Source organism: Erythrolamprus reginae, chromosome 6 (genome assembly GCF_031021105.1).
Source record: "Erythrolamprus reginae isolate rEryReg1 chromosome 6, rEryReg1.hap1, whole genome shotgun sequence".
Lineage (NCBI taxonomy): Eukaryota > Metazoa > Chordata > Lepidosauria > Squamata > Dipsadidae > Erythrolamprus > Erythrolamprus reginae.
Window position 1 is genome coordinate 95,676,552 of NC_091955.1, and position 27,861 is coordinate 95,704,412.

The window sequence follows — 27,861 nt, forward strand, 5'->3', positions numbered from 1 at the left end:
TCTATTCTCTTCTCTATTTTCTATTCTATTCAATTCTATTCTATTCTATTCTGAGTCTACGGAGAGGGGCGGCATACAAATTAATAAATTATTATTATTATTATTATTATTATTATTATTATTATTATTATTATTATTATTATGTCAGTACAACACAGCAAACAAGGTCACTATACTGGATTTCGTATTTCATCACCAGTCGGGCGCTTCCCAAGCACCTAGGACTGCGTGATGTAGCGGCGAATTATGTTTGCCAATCCCAGTAAAGCGGCCTTTTGCAATTGACAGATGGAGATTTTGTCAATTCCGATGGTTTTCAAATGTCCGCTGAGATCCTTTGGCCCGGCGCCCAGCGTGCCAAGTACCACTGGGACCACTTTCACTGGCTTATGCCAGAGTCGTTGCAGCTCCATTTTTAGATTTTTGTATTTCACTAATTTCTCTAGCTGCTTCTCCTCAATTCTACTGTCCCCTGGGATTGCGATGTTGCTGATCCATACTTTCTTTTTCTCCACAATCAGGATGTCTGGTGTGTTATGCTTCAGAATTCGGTCAGTCTGAAATCGGAAGTCCCACAGTAGTTTTGCTTGCTCATTTTCGACCACTTTTTCGGGCTTATGATCCCACCAGTTCTTTGCCACTGGCAAATGGTAGTTCCGGCACAAGTTCCAGTAGATCATCTGTGCCACAGCATCATGTCTATGCCTGTAGTCAGTCTGTGTGCTCTTTTTGCAGCAGCTGAGTACGTGATCGATTGTTTCATCTGTTTCTTTACAGAGTCTGCACTTTGGATCATCTGTTGATTTTTCAATTCTGGCTTTGACAGCATTTGTTCTAATGGCCTGTTCTTGTGCCGCCAGTATTAGTCCTTCTGTCTCCTTTTTGAGTGTTCCACTTGTAAGCCATGACCAGGTCTTTTCTTTATCCAGTTTGCCTTCAATCTTCTCCAAAAACTGTCCATGCAATGCCTTATTCCGTCAATTGTCCATACGACATTGAGTTACATTTTTTCTGTACTGGTCCTTAGTTTGCTTCACCTTGAGAAGCTTCCTATTGTTGACCTCCATCAACGCTGACTCTTTGCTCCCCTTCACATAGTCAGCTAATGCATGCTTCTCTTCTTCTACTGTCTGCTTCACTTGCAAAAGTCCTCTGCCGCCTGTTTTCCTTGGTAAATACAGCCTGTCAACGTCACTGCGGGGGTGTAGTGTATTATTATTATTATTATTATTATTATTATTATTATTATTATTATTATTATTATTATACGCCGGTGTCTGAAGGCTGTCTGCCAACAGCTGCAAATTTATTCCTCAACTTAACGACCGCCAAGGACCCCCCCAAAAAAAGTTTTGGTGGCTACGTGAGAGTCATTAAGTGGGGTTTGCCACATGTTATAATGCTCTCTTTTGAAGTGAATCCCTGCAGGGGGTTCGTTTACTAGTATGGTTGATAAGCAAATCCAGCTTCCCCCCACCCCATCCCTGTCGACTAGCCATTCAAACTACTGGCCAGAGCAGAGTATAATGCTCAATAGCCCTAGTGTGAAAAGAAACATCTAAGTGTGTCAATGTGTGTAATACCTGGTATCTCTCATGCTCACAATATGAACAGTAGTTCATTCAACCTGGCATAATTAACTTCTACCTGTTTGTATCTGCAATTGGATTTCTAATGCTTAATACAAATTTGAGTACAGGTTGCAGAAAATGCACGGTGAGAAATTTTATTTATTTATTTATTCATTTTGTCCAATACACAAATACATAGGAAGAAAAATAGACATGTAATAATATATATAAGGGTAAAAGTAAACTTAGAGAAGAGGATATATGAAAGAAAGAAAATATATATGATAAATGAGAGAAAGGAAAGACAATTGGACAGGGGACGAAAGGCACACCAGTGCACTTATGTACGCCCCTTACTGGCCTCTTAGGAACCTGGAGAGGTCAATCGTGGAGAGTCTAAGGGAGAAATGTGTGTAATACCTGGTGTATATATAATGGGTTTTAACTTTTTAGTATTGGATTATACTGTTTTGTTACTGTTGTTAGCCGCCCCGAGTCTGCGGAGAGGGGCAGCATACAAATCCAATAAATAATAATAATAATAATAATAATAATAATAATAATAATAATAATAGAAATGTTGGGGGTTAGGGGTTGACACAATTGAGTCCGGCAATGAGTTCCACGCTTCAATAACTCGATTGTTGAAATCATATTTTTTACAGTCAAGTTTGGAGCGTTTCGTATTAAGTTTGAATCTGTTGCGTGCTCTTGTGTTGTTGCGGTTGAAGCTGAAGTACTCATTGACTGGTAGGACATTTCTAATCCACACGCCTTTCCCAAAATTAAATTAGACATTCCAACATGAATGTGCTGTGTTGCAACATCAGAGGTTTTGCTGGCCTCCTGCATCTGGACTGAAAACTGAAAACCAGCTGTGTGCAGCAGCTGCCAAAAAAGCCAACACGGTTCTAGGCTGCATTAACAGAGGGATAGAATCAAGATCACGTGAAGTGTTAATACCACTTTTATAAGGCCTTGGTAAGGCCACACGTGGAATGCTGCATCCAGGTTTGGTGCCTACGATGCAAAAAGGATATTGAGACTCTAGAAAGAGTGCAGAGAAGAGCAACAAAGAAGATTAGGGGATTAGAGGCTAAAACATAGGAAGAACAGTTGCGGGAACTGAATATGTCTAGTTTAATGAAAAGAAGGACCAGGGGAGACATGATAGCAGTCTTTCAATCTCTCAGAGGTTGCCACAAAGAAGAAGGAGTCAAGCTATTCTCCAAAGCACCTGGGGGTAGAACAAGAAGCAATGGGTGGAAACTAAACAAGGAGAGAAGTAACTTAGAACTAAGGAGAAATTTCCTGACAGTCAGTTAATCTGTGGAACAGCTTGCCTCCAGAATTTGCGAATGCTTCAAAACTGTTTTTAAGATGATGTTGGACAACCATCTGTGTGAAGTAGTGTAGAGTTTCCTGCCTAAGCAGGGGGTTGGACTAGAATACCTCCAAGGTCCCTTCCAACTCTGTTTTGATTATGATTATGATTCTTGTTGTTGTTGTTGTTGTTGTTGTTGTTGTTGTTATTATTATTATTATTATTATTATTACCACCTATCTGGCAATTTTTACTTCTCTGTGTACAGATGGTGCCGGGATATATCAGCTGCTTGGGAAGGAAGAATTAAAATGCTTGGAGAGGCAGAGTTCACATGAGGCCAAGAGAAAATCCTTTTAGAATCAACTCTGCGTGATCTGGTTATTCCAGGGTCGGTCATAGTCAAGAGGTCATGTTGCCTCTGTTGTACACTAAGTCCTATATACGTAAGATGGGTACTTATAAGAGGGAACAATTGGACAGGGACGGTAGGCACACTGGTGCGCTTATGCACACCCCTTACTGACCTCTTAGGAATCATGTGAGGTCAACAGGGTAAAGTTTTGGAGGTTTGGTGATGATGAAACCACAAAGTCAGATAGTAAATTCCAGGCATTAACTACTCGGTTGCTGAAGTTGTATTTCCTACAGTCAAGTTTGGAGCTGTTGTCTTTGTTATGTATTTGTAACAACATATGAGCACACAACAATAAGGGGCGTACATAAGTGCACTGATGTGCCTTTCGTCCCCTGTCCAATTGTCTTTCTTTTCTTCCACCTATCTTATATATTTTCTTTCTTTCATATATCCGCTCCTCTAAGTTTACTTTCACCCTCATTTATATTATCACATGTCTATTTTTCCTCCTATGTATTTGTGTATTGGACAAATGAATAAATAAATAAAAATAAATAAACAGATACAATCTTAAAGTAAACTGCTTCAAACCCGATTGCAGGAAATACGACTTTAGTAACCGAGTAGTTAATGCATTGAACTCACTACCTGACTCTGTAGTATCGTCACCTCATTTTACCCTTAGGCTATCCACTGTTGACCTCTCCCAATTCCTAAGAGGTCAATGAGGGGCAGTGGTGGGCTGCCAAAAATTGTATTGCCACACTGTGGGTGTGGCTTATTTTGTGGGTGTGACTTGTTAGCCACATGACCAGGTGGGAGTGGCTTGAAAATCATGTGACCAGGGGTGGTTTAAAGGTCATGTGACTGGGTGGGAGTAGCTTACCGACCAAGCAAAGTTTTCAGATAGGTGCTTGGACTCTTTTTCAGTTGATTAAGTCACATTATTTGAATAGAAGTTTGATTTACTTGGAGTTATATTGCGTTGTTTAAGTGTTCCCTTTATTTTTTTCAGCAGTGAATTAATTCATATATTCCTTTGATGGAAAGGAACCCCGTTTTAAACTGAAACAGCCCACATTCAGAGCTTGTGCAATGTTCCAAGTCCTTAAAAGAACAACAGAGGCTGGGTGTGGTGGGCACAACTGATTATATCTGCGTCATGGAGTTGATGATTAACTTTTTGCACACTGAGTTGATCCGTCCGACCAACTCTTAAGAGACCTGGGTAGTAGTAGGCATATTGCACAGAGCAGGGGGTGGGTTACACTTGTCTTCCCCACTGGGTCCCATCGCAATGTTTTGTGCGTGCGTGCGTGCATAGACTCCCTTGTGCAATGTGGCGTCTGCGCATGCTCAGGAGCTGGAATCGGCTGGAAAGACAGCTGAGGAGTTGATTACTGGTGCTGCGGAAAAAAGGGATAAAGGTCAGTTTAAACCTGGGGAGCAGGCAGGCGGGAGAGCCCTTTTACAAGCAGTGGAACAGGGGGGAAAAACCTTCAAAATTTGATAATAATAATAATAATAATAATAATAATAATAATAATAGACCTTTATTACAGTCAAAGACCATCAATATAATAATAATAATAATTTTAAAAAACCCGCAACATCCAAGGACCGTTTCAGATTCCTAGAATCTTAGATATATTTATGGTTCTTTTAAAGTTATTATTGATCATTCCTACTGATTTTATTATGTATTTGTGATTGTATTTTAATATTATTGTATTTATCGCATTTGTTAGTTCCTCCGAGTCTGCTTTGGAATGAGTGGTATGTAAATACAATCAATCAATCAATCAAAATAGTTTTTTGATTTTTTTTTTGCAAATTTTTTTGAATTAAATTTTGGGATTTTTTTCCCCCTGCAAATTTGCGAACTGGTGCTGATCCAGTTCAGTGACGTCACTAAGGAGGGAGGGAGAAAAGGAAGGAAGGAAGGAAGGAAGGAAGGAAGGAAGGAAGGAAGGAAGGAAGGAAGGGCTTATTTCTTAATTCAGGGATCAAGCATGGTCTAACAGAATTAACAGCCTCGGAAGGGACCTCAAAGGTTGTCTAGTCCAACCCCCTGCTCAAGCCCTCTATTACATTTCCGAGAAATGGTTGTCCAGTTTCTTCTTCAAAGCCTCCAGGGATGGAGTGGCCAAAGGAAGAAAGGTGTTGGGTTGTTGTTTATTTTAAATAAGGAAACCTCTCTTTTTCAATTTCCCTTTTTGCCACCACAATGCATCCGTCTCTCCATTTCTGAGCTGGATATAAAAACGTGAAAGGAGCCAAGGTTCTTAAAAGGTCTCTTTTAAGGCTCTGCTTTTAAAATCAGAATCAAATAGGATAGGATGGAATGGAATGGAATAGAATAGAATAGAATAGAATAGAATAGAATTCTTTATTGGCCAAGTGGGATTGGACACACAAGGAATTTGTCTCAGGTGCAGATGCTCTCAGTGTACATAAAAGAAAAGAGACATCTGTTAAGAATCATGAGATAAAAAACACTTAATGATTGTCACAGGGGTCAAATAACCAATGAGGAAACAATCAATATTAATTAAAATATTAAGGATACAAACAATAAGTTACAGTCACACAGTTATATGTGGGAGGAGATGGGTGATAGGAACGATGAGAAAAAACTAGTAGAAATAGTAGTGCAGACTTAGTAAAAAGTTTGACAGCGTTGAGGGAATTATTTGTTTAGCAGAGTGATGGCATTTGGGGGGAAATGTTCCTGTGTCTGGTTGTCTTGGTGTGCAGTGCTCTGTAGCAACATTTTGAGGGTAGGAGTTGAAACAGTTTATGTCCAGGATGCAAGGGGTGAGTAAACACACTGCTCAAAAAAATAAAGTGAACACTCAAATACACATCCTAGATCTGAATGAATGAAATATTTTCAATGAATACTTTGTTCTGTACAAAGTTGAATGTGCTGAGAACAAAATGGAAATTGTTGTCAATCAGTGTTGCTTCCTAAGTCAGTGATTTTCAACCTTTTTTGAGCCGCGGCACATTTTTTACATTTACAAAACCATAGGGCACATTGAGGGCGTGGGTGGCTAAAAAAAGTTTGGACAAAAAAATTCTCTCTCTCTCTCTTCTTCCCTTTCACTCTATTTTCCTCTCCCTCCCTCTTTCTCTCCCTTTCTCTTTTCTCTCTCTCTTTCCATCCCTCTTTCTTTCTCTCTTCCTTCCTCTTCTTTTTTGCTCTCTTTATCTCTCCCTCTCTACCTCACTCTGTCTTTCTCTCTCCCACCTTCCCTCCTTCTTTCTCTCTCTCTCTCTTTCTTTCTTTTTCTTTCTCTCTCTCTCTTGCTCTCTCTCTCTCTTGCTCTCTCTCTTGCTTGCTTTCTCTTTCTTTCTTTCTCTCTCTCTCTCTCGTTCTCTTTCTTGCTTTCTTTCTCTCTCTTGTTTTCTCTCTCTCTTCTTTGCTTGCTTTCTCTCTCTCTTGCTCTTTCTTGCTCTCTCTCTCTCTCTCTTGCTTGCTTTCTCTCTCTCTCTCTCTTTCTTTCTTTCTTTCTCTCTTGTTTTCTTTCTCTCTCTGAGCTTTGAGGCACACCTGACCATGTCTCGCGGCACACTAGTGTGCCACGGCACACTGGTTGAAAAACACTGTCCTAAGTGGACAGTTTCATTTCACAGAAGTTTGATTTACTTGGAGTTATATTCTGTTGTTTAAGTGTTCCCTTTATTTTTTTTGAGCAATATTTTTTCACGACCGTTTTTTTTTACTCGTGCAGTATCCGGGGCCTTAATGGAAGGCAGGTTGGCAGCCATAGTTTTTTCTGCAAGTTTTTCTGAACTTGTGGATTGCAAGACCGCACCTGCCACTTGCAAGCCTGCCTTTGATATAAAACTGTCCTTTTTTTGCTGAAGTGGGTCTTTCTTATCCCTTGAAGGAACTTCCTTCCTCTGCTGACCACTGTACTGGAAACCAGCGATTGCAATCCCTGTTGTTGTGAAACAGGAAACACAGAAAAATGCCATTCAGAATGTAGAAAAGAACAGCAAGGATGATTTATCTGGTGGCTGGTAACGCATGACTAATTGCTCTTTTCCGGGTTCCGTCACACACACGTGCAATTTTATTTTATTTTATTTGTCCAACACGTATAAGATAATTCAAGAAATAGGTGATAGGAACGATGAGAAAAAAATAGTAGTAATAGTAGTGCAGCCTTAGTAAATAGTTTCATAGTGTTCAGGGGATTATTTGTTTAGCAGAGTGATGGCGTTCGGGGAAAAACTGTCCTTGTTTTGAGAGTAGGAGTTGAAACAGTTTATGTCGAATGTAGAAGCAAGTAGAAGGCTTGGCTGCATAGCTAGAGGTATCACAAGCAGGAAGAGGGAGATTGTGATCCCGCTGTATAGAGCGCTGGTGAGACCCCATTTGCAATAATACTGTGTCCAGTTCTGGAAACCTCACCTACAAAAAGATATGGATAAAATTGAAGGGGTCCAAAGACGGGCTACAAGAATGGTGGAAGGTCTTGAGCATAAAACCTATCAGGAAAAACTTCATGAACTCAATCCGTATAGTCTGGAGGACAGAAGGGAAAGTGGGGAAATGATGGAAACATTTAAAGATGTTAAATGGTTAAATAAGGTTGAGGAGGGAAGTGTTTTTAATAGGAAAGTGAACAGAAGAACAAGGGGACACAATCTGAGGTTAGTTGGGGGAAAGATCAGAAGCAACATGAGAAAATATTATTTGACTGAAAGAGTAGTAGATGCTTGGAACAAACTTCCAGCAGACGTGGTGGGTAAATCCACAGCCACTGAATTTAAACATGCCTGGGATAAACATATATCCATTGTAAGATAAAATACAGGAAATAGTATAAGTGCAGACTAGATGGACCAGGAGGTCTTTTTCTGCCGTCAATCTTCTATGTTTCTAAATATGTGAAAGGGTTAAATAAAGTTCAGGAGGGAAGTGTTTTTAATAGGAAAGTGAACACAAGAACAAGGGGACACAATCTGAGGTCTGTTGGGGGAAAGATCAGAAGCAACGTGAGAAAATATTGCCTGAAAGCGTTGTAGATGCTTGGAACAAACTTCCAGCAGACGTGGTCGGTCAATCCACAGCCACTGAATTTAAACATGCCTGGGATAAACATAGATCCATCCTAAGATAAAATACAGGAAATAGTCTAGGGGCACAATAGACGGACCAAGAGGTCTTTTTCTGCCGTCAATCTTCTAGGTGTCTATGTTTGGCCAGCAAAGTTAATGGAGATGACAGATTCACTTATAACCCATATTTTGTTTTTTACCCGATGCAGGTAAATGCGGCACCCCCTGGCAGGTGTTGAACGCCCGTGTCGCCCACGAGGGCAGCAGCGGTGAGAAGCTGAGATACGCCTGCCTGGACACCTTCAAGAGGAAGGCTGGGACCTCCAGCCTCATCGTTTGCGAGAAAAACCCAACCACCCTGGAGTACAGATGGAGTCTACCCAAGCTGGTTTGCATCAGTGAGTATTGGGGCCTTGGGCCAGGAGAGCCGGTAGCAACGTGTCCAAGGTTGCTGGGTGTGGAAGAGATTCTTAGATAGCCAGATCTCTGGACCACTGGTGGACATCAGAGTGAGGAAAGTGGATCGACTGTAGACCAAGTGGGCAACTTGAAGCATGGGCCGGTTAGGGAATTCTGGGAGTCGAAATAGACAGGTTTTAACAAAAACAATAAAAAGTGCAGAGAAGAGCAGCGAGAATGATTAAAGGCCCAGAAATGAAAGGAGGGAGGGAAAGGGAGAGAGGAAGGGGGGAAGGAAGGAAAGGAAGAAGAAGGAAAGAAGGAAGAGGAAGGATGGAAAGAGAGAAGGAAGGATGAAGGAAAGAGAGAGAAATAGACAAGGGGAAGGGAAGAAGGAAAGAAAGAAATATGGAAGAAAGAGAGAAATAGACAGAAGGAAGGAAGGAAGGAAATGAAGGAAAGAGAGAAATAGACGAGGAATGAAGGAAGGAAGGAAGGAAGGAAGGAAATGAAGGAAAGAGAGAGAAATAGACAAAGAATGAATGAAGGAAGGAAGGAAGGAAGGAAATGAAGGAAAGAGAGAGAAATAGACGAGGAATGAATGAATGAATGAAGGAAGGAAGGAAGGAGAGAGAAATAGACAAGGAAGAAAGGAAAGGACAAGAGGAAGGAAGGAAGGAGAACAGAATGGAGAGGGAGGGAGTGAAAGAAAGAAGAAGGGAGGGAGGGAGGAAAGATGAAAAGGAAAGAAGGGGAGAGAATTAGACAAGAGAAAAAAAGGAAGAGAAAGGAGAAGGAAAGAAGGAAAGGAAGAAAAGAAGGAAAGGGAAGAGGGAAGGAAAATACATAAATAGCTACATAGATGACAGATAGATGACAAACAGACAGACATGATAGATTGATAGATGATAGATAGACAAATAGATGGATGGATGGAAGGAAGGAAGGAAAGAAAGAAGGAAAGAAAGAAGGAAAGAAAGAAGGAAAGAAAGAAGGAAGGAAGGAAAGAAAGAAAGAAAGAAAGAAAGAAAGAAAGAAAGAAGGGGGGCAGAGAGAGATAATATAGCAGATGGACAGATGCCACAGCAGATGGATGGAGGGCTGAGAAGAGAGCGAGATAGACTAATGACAATAGCAGCTCTGCTCCAATTGGGCTGGTGCCCTTTGAGCCCTCCATTCTCTCTCGCTTCTCTTTCTTTAAAACAATCTCTATTTCTTGAGGGTTTAATCAGAGAGAGTCCTTCTGAGTTCATGCTGAGCTTGTTGGATGACCAACCACTCATTGTCTCCTCTTCCCCTTTTCTTCCCCCAAAGACCCAGACAACGAAGCTGAAGGCCCCATCCGAGGTAGGAGACCTTGTCTTTCTTGCTTATTATATGGGAAACCAAAGAGTGGGGAAGGGAGGATGGTCCTTCTCTAGGCCATTGGGTCCACCACCAAGCCCTTGGGACCATCAGGAATATTATTCCTGACAGGTTAGAATCATTAACCAGGGGAACTCCTTGCCTCTAGAATTTGTGGGTGCTCCAACACTGGAGGTTTTTCAGTTGTCTGAAACAGTGTAGGGTTTTCTGCCTAAGCAGGAGGTTGGACTGGTCCCTTCCAATATTCCTAATATTCAAGAATGTAGATAGTCCTCGACTTACAACCATTCAGTCAGTGACCATTCAAAGTTACAAGCTGAGGGACCAGCACTCACACTTATGACCATGGTCACGTGGTTAAAATTCAGGCCCTTGGCAACTGGCATGTACTTATGACAGTTGTGCTATCTTGAGGTCATGTGATTGCCATTTGCGACCTTACCAGCTGGATTTGGATGAGCCTAGATATTTTTTTCCCTAGTGAGTTCTCTTGATAAAAATATCCTATCAATGTTGCCTTACAAATTTCATCTCCCATAATGGTTGAGCCTATGCCAATGGGTCTAGGACAACTTGCCTTGGCCAATTAGCCATGGCCAATTTGCCTTGGTCAACTCACCTTGGCCAACTGCCTTGGCCAACCCACCATGGCCAACTGCCTTGGCCAACTCACCTTGACCAACCTGCCTTGGACAACCTGCCTTGGACAACTCATCTTAGCCAACCTGCCTTGGCCAACTCACCTTGGCCAACCTGCCTTGGCCAACTCACCTTAGCCAACCTGCCTTGGTCAACTCACCTTGGCCAGCCTGCCTTGGTCAACTCACCTTGGCCAACTTGCCTTGGTCAACTCACCTTGGCCAACCTGCCTTGGTCAATTCAACTTGGCCAACTACCTTGGCCAAGTCACTTTGGCCAGCCTGCCTTGGTCAATTCATGTTGGCCAGCTTGCCTTAACCAACTCACCTTGGCCAACCTGCCTTGGCCAACTCTCCTTGACCAATTCACCTTGGCCAACTCACCTTAGCCAATTGTCTTGGCCAACTAACCTTGGCCAACCTGCCTTAGTCAACTTACTTTGGACAACTTGCATTGGCCAACTCACCTTGGCCAACCTGCCTTGGCCAACTCACCTTAGCCAACCTGCCTTGGTCAACTCACCTTGGCCAGCGTGCCTTGGTCAACTCACCTTGGCCAACCTGCCTTGGTCAACTCACCTTGGCCAACCTGCCTTGGTCAACTCACCTTGGCCAACTACCTTGGCCAAGTCACTTTGGCCAGCCTGCCTTGGTCAATTCATGTTGGCCAGCTTGCCTTAACCAACTCACCTTGGCCAACCTGCCTTGGCCAACTCTCCTTGACCAATTCACCTTGGCTAACTCACCTTAGCCAATTGTCTTGGCCAACTAACCTTGGCCAACCTGCCTTAGTCAACTCACTTTGGACAACTTGCATTGGCCAACTCACCTTGGACAAACTGCCTTGGACAACTCACCTTGGACAACTTGACTTGGCCAACCTTCCTTGGACAACTTGACTTGGCTAACCTGCATTGGCCAATTTGACTTGACTAACCTGCCTTGGCCAATTTGACTTGGCTAACCTGCCTTGGCGAAGCATCTTGGCCAACTCTTCTTGGCCAGCTCACCTCAGCCAGCTCACCACAGTCAACCTGCCATGATGGGTCTGAGGATCCAGTTACTAACCTCTTGGTTCTGTGTCTCAACTAAAACCATGTCGGAATCTGCCCTCGGGGGTGGCTAAGAATGTCTACTTCATCCCATATTTCTATAAGCAGAAACTGCCCGGCCTACAGAGAGCCCCATGAGTACAAATCAAGCGAGCGTCTCTGCACGTCTGTACGGAAGTCAGACCAACTCGCCCGTAGTAGTGGAAGCATCACGTTTTACCAACACTCTGCGTAGGACAGCCAAGCCAACACCCGATAGCCTTGGGTCAACAGTGACAGCTCCCCCAGAGGGTGGACGGTTGACTCCGGGCCCAGTTTCCGAAAGCGTAACCCCTCCCCCGAGAACGACGCCAATTCCCCCGGAGGAAACTGGCAAGACGCAGTGGATGCCGCGCCAAACTACGTCTGCGCCCTCCGAGGGACCCCCTGGAAATGCCACAGACCCATCCGATACAAGCATTTGGCAGAACATTTCAGGTTTGTGCCAGGCATGGGTGCGTGTTCCTAACAGCCGCCTTCTTTAGTGTGTCTGCATTAACCCTTCGCAGCGCATGTGTCCGCTGAGCTTGAAGAGTTGGGTCTTCCTCCAGGTAGATGGCATTTTCCTTCACCTTCTCCAGTGGAGAATACCCATCGCTCAGGGTTGAAAATGGGAGGTGTTGGGTGGTCTCTGGGGGGTTTCCTAGGAGACATTTGAATTCAACAACCATCAGTGCTAGAAGGGAGAGGGGTTTGTGGAGGGAAAGGAAAGGAAAAGGGGAGGAGGAGAAAGAGATGGAGGAAGAGAAGGAGGAGGTGGAGATGGAGGATGAGGGGCAGGAGATAGAGATGGAGGAGAAGGAAGAGATGGAGGAGGAGAAGAGGGAGGAAGAGGGGCAGGAGATAGAGATGGAGGAGAAGGAAGAGAAGAAGGAGGAGAAGATGGAGGAAGAGGGGGAGGAGATAGAGATGGAGGAGAAGGAAGAGAAGGAGGAGGTGGAGATGGAGGAGGAGGGGGAGATGGAGGAAGAGGGGGAGGAGATAGAGATGGAGGAGATGGAGATAGATGAGGTAGAGTAGGAGAAGGAGAAAGAGATGGAGGAGAAGGAGGAAGAGAAAGAGATGGAGGAGAAGGAAGAGGAGGAGAAGATAGAGGAGAAAAACGACAATGACTAGGTTTTTTGCATGTTTCATGATCCATCCAAGTAACCTCATCAGTTCTAGAAGGCAAAGCCGTTTGAAGAGTGGAGGAAGAGGTGGTTTCCTTCCTTCCTTCCTTCCTTCCTTCCTTCCTTCCTTCCTTCCTTCCTTCCTTCCTTCCTTTGACTGTATTCTATCAGAAAGATCCCTTCCTTCTGCGGTAGAGGCTGCCAGTTTTCTAAGTTCTCCTCCATCCATGGAACTTGCCCCAACATGAACCTGGAAAGAGGTCCCTTCGGTTTGGTTCCTGGAAGACGGAGGGTTCGGCTTCCTCTTTCCAGCCTCAGCATTTCTACATTTATTGCTGAAATACAACGACATCCTTCTGGGAGGGATTTTTATTTCCCCATTCTCTCAGACAGATTGGTTAGCTGTGAGGGCTACAAACTTGACCATTTAAAAGCTAATGTGCTACAAGTGGTCCTGGCCTTATGACCATGATCAGGGCTAACATTTCCACTGAGTCTCTCCCCCAGCCCAATTTTAGCTTCTCTTTTTTTTGCTACGTTTTTAAAGAAAACCACTATCGTTGTTCACATAGTCACTCAGTGAATCCAGCTTAGGGGATTTTGCTGGTTGTAATCCAGCAAATGGGGATCACATGACTCCGGGATGCTGCAACCAAATTTTGTGTTGCCAAGCGACCAAATTTTGATCGCGGGGCCGTAGGGATGCTACGACAGTTGTAAGTCTAAGGACTGTTGTAAGCCTCTTTCTTTAGTGCCATTGCAACTTTGGATGGTTGTAAGTCGAGAACTGCTTGTACAGTGTTTCCTCGATTTTCGCGGGAGATGCGTTCCAAGACCACCCGCGAAAGTCGAATTTCCGTGAAGTAGAAATGCGGAAGTAAATACACTATTTTTGGCTATGGACAGTATCCCAAGCCTTCCCTTAACACTTTAAACCCCTAAATTGCAATTTCCCATTCCCTTAGCAACCATTTAGATTATTACTCACCATGTTTATTTATTAAAGTTTATTAAAAAAATATTTATTAAAGGCGGACGAAAGTTTGGCGATGACATATGACGTCATCAGGTGGGGAAAACTGTGGTATAGGGGGGGGAAACGCGAAGTATTTTTTAATTAATATTTTTGAAAAACCGTGGTACAGTGTTCCCTCGATTTTCGCGGGGGATGCGTTCCAAGACCGCCCGCGAAAGTCGAATTTCCCCGAAGTAGAGATGCAGATGTAAATACACAATTTTTGGCTATGGACAGTATCACAAGCCTTCCCGTAACACTTTAAACCCCTAAATTACCATTTCCCATTCCCTTAACAACCATTTACTCACCATTATTACTGGTACTCACCATTGAATAAGACAGTGATCCTGATATTTATAAACATAATTATTTATTAACAATAAAAAAAAATTGTTATTTATTTGCAAAAATTATTAGTTTGGCGATGATGGATGACGTCATTGGGTGGGGAAAACCGTGGTATAGGAAAAAAACCGCGAAGTATTTTTTAATTAATATTTTTTTAAAAAACGTGGTGTAGGCTATTCGTGAAGTCCGAACCCGTGAAAACCGAGGAGGATCTTCTCACATCTCACAAACTTAGCTCTGCTTCTGTTCATCCGTGAAAAGAAAGAGCAAGTCATTTTTATTCCTTAATATTCTCTTTTCTTTCTTTCACAGGTTCTGTTTATTTCAGAGTTGGGATTCCTTTTTTAGGTAAGGAACGTTTCCCAATAATAACAGAGAGGGTTTTAGCAGCCAACCAAATGGGGTGGCCTGATCAAATCGTTTTTAATTTTAAGGAATTAATTATCACAATCCTCATTTAACGACGAGGGTCGGATTCCCGATTCTGCTGCTACCGGTGCATTGCGCAGGCAGCTTTGCTTCTGCTGCGGGCGCATGCACGCATCCCTGTGACGTTTTGCTATTAGGAAAATTTTGCTTGGGGATGTGCATGCCAGTAATTTCGGTGGGTTTTTTTTTGCTTCTGCGTATGCTCAGCAGCAAAAAAATGCCAAAATCTTGCACGCACATTCCCTTGCCATGTTTTGCCCCCTGCACATGCTCAGAAGCAAAATCTCGCTGGGACATGCACGCACGCCCACAACAAAAGCAAAGCAGTGTGCACAGCTCAATTTGCACTACCGGTGCGCCATCATTATCTGTACCGGTAGCAACCTGATACTGTTAATCTTATTTATTATTTATTATTATTTATTAAATTTGTATGCCGCCCCTCTCCGTAGACTTGGGGCGGCTCACAGCAGTAGTAAACACAATGTAAAATACAAATCTAATATTTAAAAACTAAAAAACCCATAATTAAAAAACATACACACAACATACCATACACAAATTATATAGGCCTGGGGAAGATGTCTCAATTCCCCCATACCTGACGGCAGAGGGGGGTCTTAAGAAGATTACTAAAGGCAAGGAGGGTGGAGGCAATCCTAATCTCCGTGAGGAGCTGGTTCCAGAGGGTTGGGGCCACAACAGAGAAGGCTCTTCCCCTGGGTCCCACCAGCCGACATTGTTTAGTCGACGGGACCCGGAGAAGGCCAACTCTGTGGGACCTAACTGGTCACTGGGATTCATGTGGAGAAGATGGTCCCAGAGATATTCTGGTCCGATGCCATGAAGGGCTTTATAGGTCATAACCAACACTTTGAATTGTGACCGGAAACTGATTGGCCTAATAACACCGTAATCCCTTGCATTGGGGTGTTTACTAGCTGGATGCCCTTCTTGTCACCAATGTGGAGGTGTTTTTCCCCCAGCAGATATATTCTCATTGTGCACACAGAGAGAAATATCTGCCTCTACCTAGGATCGAACTCACAGGCTCCTGATTGTCAGCCATAGCTCCTCCTCTGGGCTACCACACCACACTAATTACCGTACTTTTCGGAGTGTAAGATGCACCTTAGTTTTGGGGGAGGGAAATAGGGAAAAGAATCTGCTTACCAGGTATACATCTGGCTAACGTCCTTAGTCTGGTCAGCTTCAGCACATTATTTTATCTCCTGGTTAGGACTTTTTAAAAAAACTTTATTTGGAGAGAGTAACAATGAAAGAGCTTGCAAGCCAGTAAGAGCTGGGAACATCATTAGCACCTAGAAAGAAACATTCGGAACAAATAGAGAATGAAAAAAGAAATCAAAGACAGGGTTTGGAGAACATTCTTTGCAGAGAGTAACAATGAAAGAGCTTGCAAGCGGTAAGAGCTGGGAACATTGTTAGCACCTGGTTAGGGCTGGAAAGAAACACCTGGAGCAAGTTAGAGCAATGAAAAAAACCCTGCAAAGACTTAGGGCTTGGAAAACATTCTTTGCAAAGAGTAATAATGAAAGAACCTGCAAGGTCAGAGCTGGAAACATTGTTATCACCTAGTTAAAGCTGGGGGGGGGGAGCTTTGAAAAAAGCTATATTCAGAGTATAAGACACGCCCAAATTCTCTGTCTCCTCCGAAAAATATGGTAATAATCACAGTAATATATATTAATATATCAAAAAGAGAATTTTGACTTTCCAGGCAAAAAAAAAAATGGCCCAAGAATTACCCAAGGGAGACTGTCAAAAAAAGCCTGACCCAGTCAAAGCTGTCCATTTTTATCATATATTTTTTTGCAATGGGAAAAAAAAAGCTTTCGTTTGGCAATTGCACTTAACATCTGGATTTTGGCTTTCTTTGATCCCTTCTCTCAAGACATTCCTGATTTGTCTCAGCCTAAATGGGATGGGGTGTTGGTGCGATTTGTGCTTGGTTTTATTCATTTAAATAACTACTTTAAACAAAAAATTAGAAGTTTTTATGACTGACTATTCATTTTAATTCACTTTTTTTCTAACAGCGGTAATCCTATCAGCAGGATTCATGTACCACTGCTATTGTAGAAGGTCACGGTAAGCTCAGCTCTGTTAATTCTTAATATGGGCAATAGGTTTAAAATGGTGGTTGTCAAGCATGGCCTCTTTAAGATGGCTGGACTTCAAGTCCCAGAATTCCCCCAGGTATGGCTTCTCTAGATAACAGACTCTATGGTTCCTGGACCTTACTGGCTTTGTTTAACCAAGGTATTAAGCTAATATTTCTCAATCTGAGCCATTTTAAGATGGCCGGACTTCAAGTCCCAGAATTCCCCCAGGTCTGGCTTCTCTAGATAACAGACTCTATGGTTCCTGGACCTTACTGGCTTTGTTTAACCAAGGTATTAAGCTAATATTTCTCAATCTGACCCATTTTAAGATGGCTGGACTTCAACTCCCAGAATTCCCCCAGGTCTGGCTTCTCTAGATAACAGACTCTATGGTTCCTGGAGCTTACTGGCTTTGTTTAACCAAGGTATTAAGCTAATATTTCTCAACCTGAGCCATTTTAAGATGGCTGGACTTCAACTCCCAGAATTCCCCCAGGTCTGGCTTCTCTAGATAACAAACTCTATGGTTCCTGGAGTGTATTGGCTTTGTTTAATCAAGGTATTAAGCTAATATTTCTCAATCTGAGCCACTTTAAGATGGCTGGACTTCAAGTCCCAGAATTCCCCTCGGTCTGGCTTCTCTAGATAACAGAGCTGTGCTGGCTGGGGAATTCTGGGAGTTGAAGTCCACAAGTGTGAACACAAGCCAAGGTTTGGAGACCCCGTGTTAAATTCCTTACTTTAATTTTCAATCCCTGTTCCAGTTAAAAGCATCCAATTAAAAATCATCCCAATAGCCAACCAGACTGCAAAATCTAATCAAGGGATTAAATTTATTCATTAAAAAAAATCCTGCCGGTCTTACATCTTCTCGACGTAAGATTTCCAACCTGGTGTGAATTAATGTCATTTCATCCCACAGGGATCCTTGGAAGCAGATCATGGCCCATTCTATGGAAATGATCCCTATGGATCCCATGGGATCCGAAGAAGGAAGACCGGCATTGGTCGGCGATTCTCCAGATCCAGGACCAGTTAACGAGGAAGACCCCATGCTAACAGGATTGCCTCCACCTGTTGAGTGATCCTGCTGGGCAGACCATCAAAGCATCTACTAGCTCTGGAAGAAAGTCCAGAGTCAAGGTGGACATGGTGTCTGTCTGCCCATCTCCTGTTACAAAGCTTTAGGAAAGCAGGCTTTCAATCTCTTTGGGGGCGCCTATAGTTCCCCCCAACTTGTGACGGGGAGAATCCAACAGGTGTATCTGCGTGAGAAGAAGCTGAGCGTGAGAAAGGAGGGAGAGGAGAGGAGAATGCGCGAACGGAGGTTGGAAAGGACGAAGAAGGAATCCCCTGGTGAGATCAACAGAGGCACATACCTGGAGACGAGACGGTCAAGAAGGGGTTGAGGGCAGCGGAAGCTTCAGCTGCAGTCAGTGGAAGAGGCAGAAGGTGAGCTGGAATATATCATAACATTGAGGTCCTTGGTACTCTCTGAGCTTGTAGTGGCTTTCTTGGAGACGTTTCATGACCCAGCTAGGTAACATCATCAGTGCTAGAAGGCAGAGGGATTGCAGAAAGGAATAGAAATAGAAACAGAAATAATAGAAATAGAAATAATAGAAATAGAAATAATAGAAATAGAAATAATAGAAATAGAAGTAAAAATAGAAATAATAGAAACAGAAATAATAGAAATAGAAAAATAGAAATAGAAATAATAGAAATAGAAATAATAAAAATAGAAATAATAGAAATAGAAATAATAGAAATAATAGAAAAAGAAATAATAGAAATAGAAACAATAGAAACAGAAATAATAGAAATAGAACAGAACAGAACAGTATTCTTTATTGGCCAAGTGTGATTGGGCAAACAAAGAATTTGTCATTGGTGCAGATGCTCTCAGTGTACATAAAAGAAAAGATAGGACAACACTTAATGACAGTCCGGGTACAAATAAACAATCAAATCATATTAGGAACTAGTCAATATAAATTGTAAGGATACAAGCAACATATGATACAGATTGGTGGGAGGAGGTGGGTGGTGATGGGAACAATGAGAAGATTAATAGTAGTGCAGACTTAGTAAATAGTTTGACAGTAGTGAGGGAATGAGGAGGAGGAGGAGGAAGAAGAAGAGGTGGGGAGGAGAACTGTGAGGTTCTTGGGGGTCTATGAGCTTGGTGGTTTCCTTTCAATCATACCGTTCCATTCCATTTTATTCCATTCCGTTTATTCTATTCTATTCCATTCTATATTTTCTATTCTATTCTATTCCTTATTCTATTCCATTCCACTCTATTTCTATTCCTTATTCTATTCTATTCCTTATTTTATTACATTCTATTCTATTCTATTTCTATTCCTTATTCTATTCCTTACTCTATTCTATTCTATTCTATTTCTATTCCTTATTCTATTCCATTCCACTCTATTTCTATTCCTTATTCTATTCTATTCTATTTCTATTCCTTATTCTATTCCATTCCATTCTATTTCTATTCCTTATTCTATTCTATTCTATTCCTTATTTTATTCCATTCCATTCTATATTTTCTCTCTTCTCCTCTCCTCCTCCCTTCAATTCAATTCTACTCCATTCTATTTTCTGGTTTACACCCATGGTAGTAAATCCAACCTCTATTTTAAGAAGAAAAAAATATGTCCCACTTGGGCCTGGAATGCCTTGGCAGGTTTCCTACAACAGAAGCACCAAAAAAAATCTTCATCACTGACTTGGAATGTTCTTTTTTTTTCCCCTCAGGGGAACGGCAATTCCTTGGGTCCAGAACATTCTCTTGCCCTTTGCCTTTCAGGGTCCAAGTCCCCATCTTTTGGTTCCCAAGAAGCCAAGAATTTCAAGTCATCTCAAGATGGACTTTTCTGGAGGTCCAAGACCCCTGCCTGTGATATGTTGGCGAGAAGGCAAGCTGACTTTTTGACTAAGCGGGAGTCTTAAAATGGCGCAGAGTCAAGTATTCTGGAGACCTCACCTACAAAAAGATATTGACAAAATTGAACGGGTCCAAAGACGGGCTACAAGAATGGTGGAAGGTCTTAAGCATAAAACGTATCAGGAAAGACTTCATGAACTCAATCTGTATAGTCTGGAGGACAGAAGGGAAAGGGGGGACATGATCGAAACATTTAAATATGTTAAAGGGTTAAATAAGGTCCAGGAGGGAAGTGTTTTTAATAGGAAAGTGAACACAAGAACAAGGGGACTCAATCTGAAGTTAGTTGGGGGAAAGATCAAAAGCAACGTGAGAAAATATTATTTTACTGAAAGAATAGTAGATCCTTGGAACAAACTTCCAGCAGATGTGGTAGATAAATCCACAGTAACTGAATTTAAACATGCCTGGGATAAACATAGATCCATTGTAAGATAAAATACAGGAAATAGTATAAGGGCAGACTAGATGGACCAGGAGGTCTTTTTCTGCCGTCAGACTTCTATTTTTCTATGTTTATATTTGGGAAAGGAGAACCCAGGAACCCATTAACACCCACAGAGAGAAGATTCAATCCATGGAAACTTGTCAATCAAGGAGAAATAAATTAAACAAATCACAGCCAGGTAGTTTATTCTCCAAAGCAATGTTTCGCAACCTTGGCAACTTGAAGATATCTGGACTTCAACTCACAGGATTCCCCAGCCAGCAAATGCTGGCTGGGGAATCCTGGGAGTTGAAGTCCAGATATCTTCAAGTTGCCAAGGTTGGGAAACACTGCTCCAAAGCATTTGAAGGCGGAGGTGAGAAGCAACGATCCGAATTTGTTATTGTTTGAAAGAAAATTTGCTGGACTGTGAGGGATAAGAATGAACTTGAATAGATATTAACAAACAAAAGGAACAGAACAATTTGAACCTTGAACTAGCAAAAAGTAAACTTGCAAATTATGAAAGGCTGCGGAACATATTTTTGTTAACAGTGGACAGATTATGAAAATGACTTGAGGCATGGAGACAATAGAATAGAGTTCTTTAGAAGAGAATTCTTTATTGGCCAAGTTTGATTGGACACACAAGGAATTTGTCTTTGGTGCAAGTGATATTATTAAGGACTGTTGACACCTCCAAATGAAATTTGGAATCGGACTGATTCTGCCAAAACAAAAAGACTTTTTTAAAATTTTGGATCCGAGAACTTTAAAGTCATGGAGGGAATTGACTATGAAGAGTTTATTGACTTTTTTATAGGAACTTCTTCACGAGAAGCAGCGGATGGAAATTCACCAAGGAGAGAAGCCACCTGAAACTCATGAGAAATTTCCTGAACAATGAATCGGCGGAACTATTTGCCACCAGAAATTGTGGCTGCTCCATCGTTGGGGTTTTTTTTAAAGAAGAGTTTGGACAGCCGTTTGTCCATCCTGGTGTATGGTTTCCTGTTTGGGTAGGGGGTTGGAGTAGAAGACCTTCAAGGTCCCTTCCCACCCTATGATTCATTTGTGGTCCACAGTGGCCTACAAAGCTGGTAACAGTTGGACAGTGAGGATGCTGGGGAGGAGCATGGGCCAGGCCCGCCATCTGGAGAAGGCTCTATGTACGAGGCAGAGATGGAACCAGGGCCATTTGGAAGTTTTGTGCTGACTCTATAGCCTCCAAAGGCTGTGGGGCCTGTCTAGGAGGAAACAGGGCCAGAAAAGGCAGGGAGAAGCCTCAGTGAGGCCTCTCTAGGAATCTCCTGGGAGGAAACAGGGCCAGAAAAGGCAGGGAGAAGCCTCCATGGGGCCTCTCTAGGAATCTCCTGGGAGGAAACAGGGCCAGAAAAGGCAGGGAGAAGCCTCCATGGGGCCTCTCTAGGAATCTCCTGGGAGGAAACAGGGCCAGAAAAGGCAGGGAGAAGCCTCAGTGAGGCCTCTCTAGGAATCTCCTGGGAGGAAACAGGGCCAGAAAAGGCAGGGAGAAGCCTCCATGGGGCCTCTCTAGGAATCTCCTGGGAGGAAACAGGGCCAGAAAAGGCAGGGAGAAGCCTCAGTGAGGCCTCTCTAGGAATCTCCTGGGAGGAAACAGGGCCAGAAAAGGCAGGGAGAAGCCTCCATGGGGCCTCTCTAGGAATCTCCTGGGAGGAAACAGGGCCTCCTCCACCCTCCCTGTGGTTTCCCCAATCGCACACATTATTTGCTTTCGCATTGATTCCTATGGGAAAAATTGCTTCTTCTTACAAACTTTTCTACTTAAGAACCTGGTCACGGACTGAATTAAGTTCGTAAGTAGAGGTGCCACTGTATAAGTAATAAATATTGGAAATGCAAATCAGCTACCGGTACATATTATCATATTTGGTGGACATGTTCGGAAACAAAACAAAACAAATTGGTCTATGATTAAAAACTGGTTAAAAACAGAAAACATACCAAGCGGAGTGAAAATACTAGATTGTGCAAAATTAAGCAAATTTACATTAAAATTACAGAATAAATAAAATAAAGAACATTATACCGTATGGGGGAAACAGTTGGATAGAAAAGAAAAAAAGACTCAAATTAATTTTAAAGGAGAAGAAGAAACCATAGAGACAGAAATGTAAAGTTGTAATTTATATTAAGTTGGTTGATTTTGTGGTTGTTATGGTCTTTTTTTCTGTTTGTGTTTTGTTTCAATAAAAAATTATATTGTTTCATAATTTTCAATTTTTTTTTTTAAAAGGGAAGCACACGGATGTGCTTGTTGCAGGAAGCAACTTAGTTCAATTCCTATCTCAGCATTTCGGTTCCGACTCTGTGTTTCCGTTTGGCCTTGTAAATTCACTTTAACAGCCGTGGCAAGGAAGGTGGAAAAATGGGGGCAAATAAACCTTAAATTATCAACTATGTAAAAGAAACTTACCTGGTGTTAAAGTCAATTGTATAAAGGAGATAAAGATATGTGTAATAATTAAGACTATTACTCGGGTTTTTTATTATATTCTTTTCTATTTTATGTTAATTCAACTATTTTTAATAATCAGCAATTCAGATTATTAAGTTATTTATAATTGGCTATAGCGAATGTACAGGGGTGGACAAAAAATGGAAACACTTGACTTTTTGGCATCATAATGTTTGAACATGTTCAAATCAATCAAAATTTGACATATTTTAATGTTTTTTTAAAAATTCTGTTATTTGATATGTTTTTTTAAACTACCTTTTTATTACAGAAATTTAAGGAAATTGGTTGTAACCTTCTAGAAAGGGCAGACCTCTCAGACTTTCAAAGAGGCCAAATTGTTGGTGCTTGAATGGCAGTGAAAGTGCCCGAATGTTTGGTGTTTCAAGAGGTCACGTCTCAAAAGTCATGACTGCTTTTGAAAGAGAAGGGAAAATGTCCTCAGCCAAGCACAGGTCTGGTCGAAAGTCGAAGTTGTCTGAGAAAGACCGTCGGACTCTAAAGCGAATGGTTAGAGCGGATCGCAAGACCGCAGCTCCTAAAATCACTGCAGAGCTCAATAGACACGTACAGAACCCAGATTCCACAAAAACTGTTCGAAGGAAGCTTCACAAATCTGGATTTTCGAGGTGTTTCCATTTTTTGGTCCACCCCCTGTATATAGTTAATACCACCATGCAGACTGTTGTGCACTCGCTCGCTTCCTATTATGTTTTTATGTTTTTCTTTTTAATTTTATGTGTTTGTATTGTTTTTTTATTGTTATTGTGTATTTATATATGTAAATAAAATTTAAATTAAAAATTAAAAAAAAAAAAATGGGGGCAAAGCTTGCTTAATGACTGCCTCGCTTAATCACAGCTATGTCGGGTAAATTGTGCGTTGTAAGTCAAGGATTCCCTGTAGAAGGAAAAGTGGATTTCCAGGGGGGAGTGGGGTGTCCAGAGTGGATGTAAAAAAACTAAATAGACATAAAGCAGCTGGAAGAAGGAATTGAAATATGAAAAAACCCCTGAAAAACTATGCTTGAAATTGTGCCCCACTGTTTATAGCTTGCAAAAGCCAGGGTTTACATTTGTAAACAGAGAGAAAAAAAATGCTGTTGTCCCCGGGTTTATTTTATTTTGGCTGCTCTCCCACATCATCACAGAAAAGGAAAGATTCTGTTTAGTTTCAAGACTTTGGAATAATGCATCCAAACTGGCTTTCGAATCAAGGAAGTTCGCAACTGTTAGGTTGTCTCAAAACACAGCCTCCCAACCTCACACACATAAACACGGACGTTTGAAAAGAAATCGTTTGGAAAGTGCAGTTTTTAAAAAGGGTGAGAGAGTTAAGAGTCCATAACTGAAAGAGAGTCATCTAATAGAATAACAAGAGTTCGAAGGGTCCTTGGAGGTCTTCTAGTCCAACCCCCTGTTCCGGCAGGAAACCTCCAGGGACAGGAGGGAAAGAGGGGACATGATTGAAACATTTAAATACATTAAAGGGTTAAATAAGGTCCAGGAGGGAAGTGTTTTTAAAAGGAAAGTGAACCCAAGAACAAGGGGACACAATCTGAAGTTAGTTGGGGGAAAGATCAGAAGCAACGGGAGAAAATATTATTTGACTGAAAGAGTAGTAGATGCATGGAACAAACTTCCAGCAGACATGGTTGGAAATCCACACTCAACGAATTCAAACATGCCTGGGATAAACATATATTCATCCTAAGATAAAATACAGGAAATAATCTAAGGGCAGAGTAAATGGACCATGAGGTTTTTTTCCTGCCGTCAATCTTCTATGTTTCTAGGGATGGAGCACTCACAGCTTCAGGTGGCAAGTAGTTCCACTGATAAAATTATTCTCATTGATTGTAAATTTCTCAATTCCAGGTTTCTTCTCTCCTTCCTTGGTTTCCATCTGTTGCTTCTTGTCCTGCCTTCTGATGCTTTGGAGAATAAATTGACCCGTCCCCTCTTAATAACAACAACAGATTTGGAGTCCAACTCTCTGCTTAAGCATTACTAACATAGATAGTTATCCAACATCACCTACATAAATGGGTGTCAACAAACTCAAACTGAACCCAGACAAGACGGAGTGGCTGTGGGTCTTGCCTCCCAAGGACAATTCCATCTGTCCGTCTATTACCCTGGGGGGGGAATCATTGACCCCCTTAGAGAGGGTTCACAACTTGGGTGTCCTCCTCGATCCACAGCTCACATTAGAGAAACACCTTTCAGCTGTGGCCTGGTGTACCAGTTGCGACCCTATCTGGACCGGGACTCACTGCTCACAGTCACTCATGCCCTCATCACCTCGAGGCTCGACTACTGTAACGCTCTCTGCATGGGGCTACCTTTGAAAAGTGTTCAGAAACTTCAGATCATGCAGAATGCAGCTGTGAGAGCAATCATGGGCTTTCCCAAATATGCCCATGTTACACCAACACTCCGCAGTCTGCATTGGTTGCCAATCAGTTTCCGGTCACAATTCAAAGTGTTGGTTATGACCTATAAAGCCCTTCATGGCACCGGAGCAGATTATCTCCGGGACCGCCTTCTGCCACATGAATCCCAGCGACCAGTTAGGTCCCACAGAGTGGGTCTTCTCCGGGTCCCGTCAACTAAACAATGCCGCTTGGCGGGACCCAGGGGAAGAGCCTTCTCTGTGGCGGCCCTGGCCTTCTGGAACCAACTCCCCCCAGAGATTAGTACAATTTCATGCATGGTATGTGTATGTATGTTTGGTTTTTTATATTAATGGGTTTTTTAATCATTTTTAGTATTTATTGGATTATTATTGTACATTGTTTTATTACTGTTGTTAGCCGCCCCGAGTCTCCGGAGAGGGGCAGCATACAAATCAAATAAACAAACAAACAAACAAACAAACAAATAAAAGGATCCACCTATTCTCCAAAGCACCTGGAGACAGGACAAAGAAGCAAAGGACGGAAACCAATCAAAGAGAGAAGCATCTTAGAACTAAGGAGAAACACTGAGAACTAACCAGTGGAACGACTTGCCACTTTCCGAGGCTCTCTTCAAAGATTGTATTGAGTTGGGAATGGGGGTGGGGTGGGTCTGCCCGGACACCCCACTGCCAATCAAGATAAAGACAGGTTCTGCAACTGTGCAACAGAGCTAACATCTTGGATTTGAGGACATTCCCCACCGAGGCCTCCGATCTCGGCTTCTGGGCTGGAAGAACAAGCTGTGAGAACTGAACTGACACTTGAAAAAAACAAACCCAAAGCATTTAGCCAGCACGAAACAGCAAACATCCATTTGTGCCAAAGCCATGTGTGTTGTGTTTGTCGTGTTGCCAAAGGGGTCCTTCATTTCAGCTCCGGATAAATAAGCCGGCAAGCTGTTATGCCTCTGCAAAATACAGCTTTAGTTTCCACTTCAACCTCAATGCTATGAAATTAAATGCCGTCTTCGGTGTGCATACATTATACATAAAAATTAAAACACACATCCTTCACATTCTATACAATGGAATTGAAAAACCCCGACGTTGTATAAAAATTGCAGTATGCCTGTGATGGCGAACCTAGGGCACGAGTGCTACAAGTGGAACATGGAGCCATATTGGTGGGCGCATGAGCTCAGGTGATGTTCAAGCCTTCTGGGCCCATTGGGAGTTGGGAAACAGGCTGTTCCCAGCTTCTGGAAGGGATGGAGAAAGCTCGTTTTTTGCTCTCCCCAAGATCCAGAGGCTTTCTAGGATCCTGGGGAGGGCAAAAATGGCCTTCCCCACCCACTGGAGGTCCTCTGGAGGCCAAAAACATTCCACTTGCCAACTTCCGGTTGGACCAGAAGGCTCATTTTTTTTGGTCTTTCCAAGCTCCAGAGCCTTTCTAGGAGCCCGGGGAGGGTGAAAATGGCCTTCCCCACCCACCAGAGGCCCTTCGGATGCTAGAAATGGGCCATTTCCCAAATTGAAGTGGGCCATTTCTGGCCTCCAAAAGGCCTCTAGGGGAGTGGAGAAGGATAGAAGTGGTTTTTCTGCCTATTTGTCTTGGTTTTAAGACTTGTGGACTTCAACTCCCAGAATTCCCCAACCAGCGAAAGACAGCCATAAAAATAGATGGTCCTCAACAATCGCAACGGAGCCCGTATTGCCTGTTGCTCAGTGAAACTCGTGTCAAGTGAATTTTGCCCCATTTTACCACTTTTCCTGCCGCGCCCATTATGTGAATCCCTGCAGTTATTAAGTTAGTAACATGGATATTAAGCGAATCTGGCTTTCCCGGTGGACTCTGAGTCTCCAGAGAGGGGCAGCATACAACTCTTGTATAGAAACATAGAAACATAGAAGTCTGACGGCAGAAAAAGACCTCATGGTCCATCTAGTCTGCCCTTATACTATTTTCTGTATTTTATCTTAGGATGGATATATGTTTATCCCAGGCAGGTTTAAATTCAGTTACTGTGGATTTATCTACATCTGCTGGAAGTTTGTTCCAAGGATCTACTATATTTTCTCACGTTGCTTTTGATCTTTCCCCCAACTAACTTCAGATTGTGTCCCCTTGTTCTTGTGTTCACTTTCCTATTAAAAACACTTCCCTCCTGGACCTTATTTAACCCTTTAACATATTTAAATGTTTCGATCATGTCCCCCCTTTTCCTTCTGTCCTCCAGACTCTACAGATTGAGTTCATGAAGTCTTTCCTGATAAGTTTTATGCTTAAGACCTTCCACCATTCTTGTAGCTCGTCTTTGGACCCGTTCAATTTTGTCAATATCTTTTTGTAGGTGAGGTCTCCAGAACTGAACACAGTATTCCAAATGTGGTCTCACCAGCACTCTATATAAGGGGATCACAATCTCCCTCTTCCTGCTTGATATACCTCTAGCTATGCAGCCAAGCATCCTACTTGCTTGCATATATATATGTTGTGGTTAGCTCTGGACCAGCTCCTGCCCCAGGGAATGTGGAGGTGGATGCAGGGGAAACTTCAACATGTCATAGGCCTGTTTTATTGCCAACAGATGCAGGTAGTGAAGTTTCCTCAGAAGAAGGTAGGGGTGACTTAGAAGAGGGGGGCTTGGCACATAGCCCAGGAAGTCAATCTCCATTATCTTCAGTTGATTCGGATGCGGAAGTTTTGGACCCACGCAGGCGCAGAGTTA

The 27,861-nt window shown here is 42.4% G+C and overlaps 1 protein-coding gene across 7 annotated transcripts in view; it reads left to right on the forward strand.

Moving 5' to 3' along the window:
- The window catches only part of IL15RA (interleukin 15 receptor subunit alpha), a 31,201-nt gene extending 7,707 nt beyond the window's left edge, over positions 1-23,494 (forward strand). The window contains exons 1-8 of one of the 7 annotated variants that reach the window (XM_070754469.1): positions 7,105-7,282; positions 8,536-8,724; positions 10,040-10,072; positions 11,886-12,257; positions 14,607-14,642; positions 16,784-16,835; positions 17,772-18,301; positions 23,004-23,494. In XM_070754469.1, the coding sequence (XP_070610570.1) occupies positions 7,264-7,282; positions 8,536-8,724; positions 10,040-10,072; positions 11,886-12,257; positions 14,607-14,642; positions 16,784-16,835; positions 17,772-17,934 (864 nt within the window). In that variant the 5' untranslated portion in view covers positions 7,105-7,263 and the 3' untranslated portion in view covers positions 17,935-18,301; positions 23,004-23,494. Of the gene's footprint in view, positions 1-7,104; positions 7,283-8,535; positions 8,725-10,039; positions 10,073-11,885; positions 12,258-14,606; positions 14,643-16,783; positions 16,836-17,771; positions 18,442-19,618; positions 20,486-23,003 lie in introns of those variants that run through there. The other 6 variants (XM_070754464.1, XM_070754467.1, XM_070754470.1 and 3 more) reach the window with 6 other exon arrangements.
- The last annotated feature ends 4,367 nt before the right edge of the window (positions 23,495-27,861 follow it).